The sequence below is a fragment of the Cnephaeus nilssonii genome (genome assembly GCF_951640355.1).
Source record: "Cnephaeus nilssonii genome assembly, chromosome: 4".
In the NCBI taxonomy this organism is placed as follows: Eukaryota; Metazoa; Chordata; class Mammalia; order Chiroptera; family Vespertilionidae; genus Cnephaeus; species Cnephaeus nilssonii.
Genome location: NC_137075.1, coordinates 88,747,227 through 88,755,539, shown reverse-complemented (window position 1 = coordinate 88,755,539; position 8,313 = coordinate 88,747,227). Strand labels below are relative to the sequence as shown.

General features: G+C 42.5%; 1 protein-coding gene across 3 annotated transcripts in view; it reads right to left on the bottom strand.

The window, feature by feature from the left end:
* Window positions 1–3,268: 3,268 nt before the first annotated feature.
* GPATCH2L (G-patch domain containing 2 like) overlaps window positions 3,269–8,313 on the bottom strand; it is a 58,488-nt gene continuing 53,443 nt past the window's right edge. For all 3 annotated transcript variants that reach the window (XM_079768661.1, XM_079768659.1, XM_079768660.1), the window contains one exon: window positions 3,269–8,303. In XM_079768661.1, coding sequence (XP_079624787.1) covers window positions 8,131–8,303 — 173 coding nt within the window. In that variant the 3' untranslated portion in view covers window positions 3,269–8,130. The remainder of the gene's footprint in view (window positions 8,304–8,313) is intronic.

Sequence of the window (8,313 nt, the reverse complement as noted above, 5' to 3'; positions counted from 1 at the left end):
GGTGGGACCCCTACATGCAGTTCCAGAGGCAGCATGCTGTGATGGTAGTGAGGCAGAAAATCAAGTTCCCTTTATTAGTAGTAGAGCTAATTAGTAGTACCTGAAACCCCAATAAAAAGTTCTCTGACAGCTTGGCTGGCATGGCTCAGTGGTCGAGCATCAACCTATGAACCAGGAGGTCATGGTTTGATTCCTGGTCAGGGCACATGCCCAGGTTGTGGGCTCAATCCCCAGTGTGGAGCAAGCAGGAGACAGCTGATCAATTCATTGATGTTCTATCTCTCTCTCTCTCTCTTTCTCTGAAATCAATTAAAATATATATATATAAAGTTCTCTGACAAAGATCCAACATGGTACTCAAGGTCAAAAAGTGATGAGGAAATGGGTCTGTCTCAGCCCCTAAACTCAAACTAAAATCTTACCAGCAGCAGAAAGTAAATAACTGGAGAGGGCACTAGATGGGGGTGGCCTCCTCACATGCAGAAGTGGCCCCGGCCTCCTGACCAGTCCAAGACCCTGGAAAGGAGAAAGCAGAATAGGGACCACAGTTCAAGGCAGACTTCATGAACAGCAGCTCCACCCACTAGTAAATAGGGTGGTCCTTAGAATCTAATATGATTAGCCATTCTCCCTACCTCAGTGGGCCTGGAGGAGGAGCAAAGAGAAGTGAGGGAAGGAGCAGAGACCTTGAGTACTCATCCTAGAAATTTACAATAATTATTAATGAAGGTCAATGTTTTACTCTAAGCCTGTGCTTTAAGTCAGTGCATTAAGGTGGTTTGGTAAAGGAACTCATTAGCACATAGGTGTTAACTGAACTTGTTGGAGGTGAGGACAAACATCTGGGACCTATCAACTAACCTGCCCACTTCTGGAGAGTGACAGAGCAAAGGAGGAGGAGAAAAATCAGGAGAGAGCAGGGTCAGAAAAGAAAGAATTCCAAAAAGGAAATGGTTATCAGTATCAAGCTGAAGTCACTGGCGAACCCAGCAAGAACAAGTTTAGTGGTGATGAGGGGAGTGGCCAGACTTGCCCATCTGCACATTGCTTTAAAAAGCCTGGAGCCTGTCCCCATCCCCATGTAATTGGGCTGATTCAGTTGGGGGAATTAGGATTTTTTTAAAAATCTCTCCAGACCATACTAATGTGCAGCCAGGGTTAAAAACTACTGCTTCAGTGAATTGAGAACTAAGGGACAGAAAGTGCAAGTGAGGGCAATACTTTAGTGATGGTGAAGGGGTTCAAAGAGTTAAGGAAGGGTATTTTTGTTTGAAGATGGAGTCTGAACATGTCTGAATGCAAAACTGTATGTGCCAGGAGTGAGCACTGTAGCTAGATGGAGCAACAGAGGGACCTAGGGCACTGCAGAAGGGATTTGTCTTGAGCAGGCAGGTGAGGGTGTATGTGAGGGTGTGTACATGGGGACTCCTTCCTAATGCTCTAAGGGGAGGGATGGATGAGCTGCTGAGGTTGAGAGGAGGGGGGGAGAAATTTTTTAAATGGCCACAGTTTGCAATAGCGGCTGATAACAGGTGGGGGGCTGCGTGAGATAAATACTGAGAGCCATTCAAATGTAATCAAGATTTTGGCGTAGTAGAAGCTTGCACAGTCATGACCATTTTTCATGGAGAAATACATGGCCCACTGGAAAGAGCAAGCTATAGAATCTCCTCACAGTGAAATGGGTTAAGTCAAAGCCACCACGCCATTCCCAAGTTCTCTGATATTTTCTTTCCCTTTTTCAATTAAAAACATCCGAATGAGAGATCTGCAAGGGTCAGAACTCACTTCTAGAGAAAAAACATTAATTTTCAAAATTTATATCTTAATTTCTTATATTCCCACATCTTGATAATATCTAGTAAAAACATTTTTTGGCTTAAGGTACTTTTAAATGGTTTTCAAGATAGAAAAGGCAAAATATAGGGTGCTTTAAAAGACTATAAAAATTGAAATGAGAGGTAAACAGCCTACACATGTATATTAATCATGGTTTTTAATATTCTGTGAATTATGATGTCTTGACATCTTAAGAAACCTTTCTGGCTGGGGAGAGACTGCTCCTCCCAGGGCAGGCCAATTCTTAGAGCCAAGGATTCAGCCAGCAGACACTTTTGATGTACAAACTTACCAGGGATGATGGAGCCATGCCTCCTCCATCTGACCCGTACACCCCAGGAAGCAAACCTCCCAGGGGAGCTATGAGGCAACTAGAGACCACTCTCTAGTCCAAAGGACCCCAATTACCCCAACTAGCCACTCCTAAACTGTCCGCCCTCTACACCTTGCCTTTCTGGCCTACACCTATCATTTGCTCCTAGTCTTCTGCTTCCTATTCCAAATCTGATGTTCGTCCTGGAAACTAGAACATTAAACCTTTCTTTCAATGGCATTGACCTCTCCATGTTCTCACTCAGTCACCTTTATAAAGAAATTATTTCAGAGAGGAAAGGAGAGGAAGAGATGGAAACATCAATGATGAGAATCATTAATCAGCTGCCTCTTGCACACCCCACACTGGGGATCAAGCCCACAATCCGGGCATGTACCCCAACCAGGAATCGATCGTGACCTTCTGGTTCATAGGTCGATGCTCAACCACCGAGCACACCAGCCGGGCAGTCACCTTTATAAATGAAGAGCCGGGCACAGAACCACATCAGCATCCAAGGCAATGAGACTAGACTACTCCTCCTCCTTAGCTACACATATTCCCCAAGAGAACTCGGGTTCATAAGCTTTAGTAGCCAATTAGGGCCCAGCCCAATTCATACAAATAAAATCTAAAGGAAAAAAATGGTCATTTCATTTCAAAACTTTAAGATTACAGTAGTATTCTGAAACACTGAACCCATGAGTCAGACAATCCATATATAACATGCTATTGTTGTTGGTCCTCAACCCCTGCAGACATACTACTTGAAATGTAAGACAATAGGATGTATGTGGGATAACTGAAAATTGATTTTTATGTGTTGTGAATACTGGGATTAAGTCCTAGCAAAAGATTACTAACAACTCAACAGGTATTTACTACAAAAGCTATGTCCTCAGGGTGGTTTTTCTTCCAACTTCTTTTCTGTTTGTTTCACATTTGTGAGTCATGCTTTAAAGGCTTCAGCATTGTGACGCTGGAAAACACTTAACATTTTCCCATGAAACTAAGAGACAATGAACAAGAATCATACAGTCAGTCATGAACGGCAGTATCTTACACAAATGTTTTACTGTTAATTGTGAAAAATGACTCTCACTCACAGACTAAAAATTCATGGTTATATTTTAATCCACTTATATTTTAAAACATTGTTTCCATCCATCTAAATTTGGCCTTGATGGCATTTTTCTCCACATTATCCTTTCTCAATATTTCCAGGTGATTTTTCAGGAGCTTGAGGAAAAGGGTATGGGGAAAAAAGACATTAACAGTGGCTGCAAAATATCACACACAAAATATCTCATTACTTTTTAAATCCTCACCTGAGGATCTGTTTTTGTTATTGATTTTAGAGAGGGAGAAAGAAACATTAATTGGTCGCCTCCTGTACATGCCCCAACCAGGGATCGAACCCTCAACCTGGGTATGATGTTTTGACATCTTAAGAAACCTTTCTGGCTGGGGAGAGACTGCTCCTCCCAGGGCTAACCAATTCTTAGAAATAGAATTGATTTCTAAAGAGTTTTTGATGCCCTGACCTGGAATCAAACCCACCACCTTCTGGTGGTACGACACTCAAAAAAACTGAACCACCCGGCCAGGGCAACATCTCTTCTTACGGAGAGTAATATAAGAATACCTCAGAGCTCAGGGGGTTACTAGTATATTAAGTTTTTAATTGGCAAATCATGTGGTTCTCAAACATCAACCTGCACCAGAGTCCCCTGGAGAGCTTGTAAAAGGTTGCTGTTGCCACCGTTTCAGATTTAGTGGGTCTAGGGGGACTGAGCAAGCTGATACCATTGGTCCAGGCAGGCTGGCACCACTACCGCAAGCACCTACCCCTCTTCCCCTCGCCTTCTCACTTCGGACCTTGCTAAGTTTGCTCCATGGTGAACATCCTTAGGACATGCCCCATTCTTCAAAACTGTGCTTTAATTTGTTTTTTTATCCCCAAATTTGGCAATTTTACCAAGTGCCTATGTCTATCAGCAGTGGCAGGAAATTTTTTTCTTAGTCAAGTTTGTTTTGCTGGGTTTGGTAAAAACCTTATAATCCATACTTTTGAGCAGTATCATTCATTGTCCTTGGTACTGTTCAATGCTGCTGTTCCCAGGCATTTGACATTCATCTGTTGTGATCTTAACGCAGGCGAAAGCATCTCTGGGCCACTTTGTGATGGTGCTAATAGAGGAACCCACCACTTTCCTCACCTCTTCCCTCTGTACCAGTGTCTGATTGGGTAGGATCCCCTCTTGATTGCTGCCACCATCAGTAACTCCACTGTCAAGACTGGAGTAGGGGATAAGGAAATACTGACAGGTAAAATGGACAGCTGGAGCATTAGCAAAGGAAGCAGCTGACAGCAAGCGAAAACCGCTTCTATCATCCCTTCTGCCATCCCTGAACCATGACACGTCCTGCAAGCCATGCCCCTAACTAGACGACATCGATAGCTGCCCGAGTAAGCCACTCTGCTCTCATCCCAGCCCACATAGGGCTCACCAGACACAGAATACTGACTATGGCCCCTAATGCTGTTTTTACAAAGCCCAGGGAACAAAACACACATGGCTCAGAAGCACATCAACAGTGCCAGGGCCAGCCTAGCTCCCTCCTCCGAGCGACTTGTGATAACTGCCCCTTTACTCTGCAGCAGCAGACTCCCACTGCTGCGGTCTCAATTGTGTTTCTGATTCTAAAATGCAAAGACATATCACATTAATCTACTTGGGACTCATAAAGAATTTCATTCCCTGTTCTAGGTGTGGATTTTACTTACCAAAGATGCCATAAGCAGCACAGGTTAGATTTATTTAAGCTTTTGGTCATTTTGCTGCTTAACTGTCCTTGTTTGCAGCCTGTTTCACAACCCAGCAAAACAATACATTTGATTGCTAAAGAATTCAAGTTTAAAAGCACACACCATCAAAGACCATAATCTGTCCCCAAATTTGGCACCATTTAAACTGCTACTAATTTCCTCTTCTGAACAGTTCTTATCAAAAAGCAACACAAGTTGTGATGCAAATGAAATTGTTCCCTTTAAAATACTGAATCTGAAAAATAATCTTAAATTCCCTTAAACTCATAAGCAAAACTAACTTTTATGAATGACAGTAGTAGATGATGTCTTGACTTTTGCCTATTTGGAAAATACACAGGATTAGGATTCAGACAGGCAGATGTGTAGCCAGTTGGGATAAACCAGAACCCTGAAATAAGTAAGAACATGGAACTCAGCCTGTTATTACTTTTGAGCAGATAAAATACATGTAAGCTTAAGGATTAAACTCAAAGGAATTATTTTTTAACATATTACAAAACCTGATTTTGAAATTATATCTTTTGTTAAAAGATAACAGACTTTTCTTAATTTATGACATTCTATAGTTTGCTATATAAAAAAGATTTAAAATTTAAGGTTCAAAATACACTCGATTCTAAGTTTCCTTTGGAATTGACTCATACAGAAAACCAGCAGAATTAATAATTCTGTAAGCAGGCTCACGCAGCAGCTTACAAGAACACAATTTTAAAACTTGTGTTGCAAAGTACTAATGTGCTTAATTGCTATTTTCTTGGGCAATTAATTTTCTTCCCCAATTATTATAGGTAGATATGACATTTTTTGGTGATCCTTGTTGAAGGTATTTGAAATATGTAGAAAAGCATGCCCAAGAAAGATGATAAACATTCATGGCATACTGTTTCTTTTCTCTCTCTCTCTCTCTTTGTGGAGGAAACAGAATTTATTGACGGATAAAAGAACTGCATGCCACAGGGGGACAGCAGGTAGGGGAGCCCAAGTGGGCTACCCCATCACATACTGTTTCAAAAACATGGGTCTCAGAGCTACTCAGGTCTATCAACAACAAACAAGAGATTAAAACCCAGGGCAGAGAAAGTCTGAAAGTCTGGGATGTTAATACTGGCTTGATTATGTGGTTTTGAGCAAGTCACTAAACTGTAATTGCTCTTGTCTCTGTAAAATGGCAGCAGTCACCTGCCTTTACATCATAGAGATGTTTAAAATGTAAAGTTGTATATATAAGTTACTTTTAGTTACAGGTAGAAAGAACTGTCAGGCAACATGCCATGAAGAAAAGATTCTACCTGAACTATGGAGGTCTTACTAGGCTATGATCACAGGACCAATCTCTGCATGAGTCACAGAGCTTCGTGCAAAGAAAATGAAATTATGTCTAAGGATTTCCCCCTCAAATCCAAAAAAAGTATGTTAGAAGTGTGTGCCTCGGGACACTATGGGGACTAGGTAAGAATGCACCTATGACAATAAGACCCACTTTCACCACTAAACTATTCAGTAGTGCCATGCTATATTCAACAGACTTTTCACCTTCTCCATGGCTGGGGTCCAGCCTGCAGGGGGCAGTACACTTCCCACCACGAGAGCAGGGACGCTGTGTTGGCTTCAGCACTGCTCCTCACCCCACAATCTCCAAGTGCTCTCCCTCCACCCCATTCCTTGTTAGGGACAAGGGACATGGTCTGTCTTACATAAAGTGCCGCATAAACTTAGCTTACGTCCCCTCTCCAAATAGACTCACGCCAACCCCTCAGACGAGGGAATCCCGGAGCCACCAGCGCCAAGGGCTAAAATTTTTCGGGGACACAGTAAAGCAGCCTGCCATCATATTCAGTGTGAGGGAAAGGGGCACCTGCCCTCAGGGACAGGAAGCTCTGTCCCACTCAGCACCTACTGAAGCATAGAAAAGTTCAGGTGCAAGAGTGGGCATCCCCTAGAACAGTGCCAGAGCAGTGCGCACTTAGAGACCAGTGTCTGCATATTTCAGAGTAAATGTACTAAATTTGTACAAAACAAGAACCCTTCTATCAACCAGGCCCCTGAAAGCAAGACACTCTGGGTAATCTTTTCTCTAGAAAGAGTGGCTTCCTCCAGCAGCTCTAGGCAGTCCCTTATTCCTCATCTTGACAAAAGAGCATCAACTTCAGGCATGGATGTGTACATAACTCTACACGCAGCTCAGCTGTCATACACATGGCAAATATAAAGGCATGTCAAAAGACATTTTCCTCCCCAAAGTATAACCCCCAAAAGCCATTATTATAATAGAGTATGAATATCTGCTGCAGGTTATTGACCTGTAAACTAACAATAAAATCCCGTTTAATATGTAAAGGCTTACACTGCAACATGAAGTATTAAGACACAATCCACTGACTATTCTAAGTTAGCTGTACAGTTAAACCATCTTCATTACCTCAATATCTGTGTGTGTGTGTGTGTGTGTGTGTGTGTGTGTGTGTGTGTGTGTGTGTGTAAAATGTCCTCTTTCCATAGAACACCAACTTTGGAGATGAGGCAAAGTACAAAGCAGCTGCTGGCGATCCCATGGGCATCTAGAAAGGAGTCCCCAAGTCCATGTTGCTGGTATCGCTTCTGAGGCTCCAAACTGAGACCCTGGTGGATTGGCACTGTGAGTAAAGCAAGGCCAGGCTGAAAGGCAAGCCTTGCCTCCTGCAAGCACAATTCCACACACAGGTCTTAACTCAGTGTTGAAATTTGTCTGCAACTGACTACAAATTTGGAACTTCCTCAAGTGATATTAAAAGCTCTACACAAGAAGTATGCAAAGCAGTTACGAGTTTAAACAAAAAAAAAAAAAGACACACCTGCAAAAAAGCAACAGTTCTGTAACCGGAGCTGTAGGTAACTGCTGAGACAGCAATAGCAATAACAAATATAGCATAAGATGACTTTTTAAAAAAATTGCTGCCCCCAATACTTTACTTTTTTAAAAAGACACAGATTTCCACAATATGATTTTCTAAGAGAAAGAGTCCACTGCTTTGTTTGAAGAGGAAGGAGCCAGTCCTAGTGATAAACAGACTGGGAATATCAATTGAGATATGCAAGACTATATAACACAAAATCTAATATTTGTTTCACAACACCCGCTGGCTCCTGGTGGGCAAACTACTGCTATCTAGCTGCATCCAGGACTCTTTTCTTGTGGCATCTTAAAAAATGTGGCTGCAGCTGAATCGGCGGCTTTCTCTGGGGCAGAGGTCCTGACCAGCCACTCCGTATTGGGAGATTTCGGGGCCTGTGGCGCTGGTGTGATTGGCTCTATCACATCCACAGGAACTGGTGAGATTGCTACAATAAA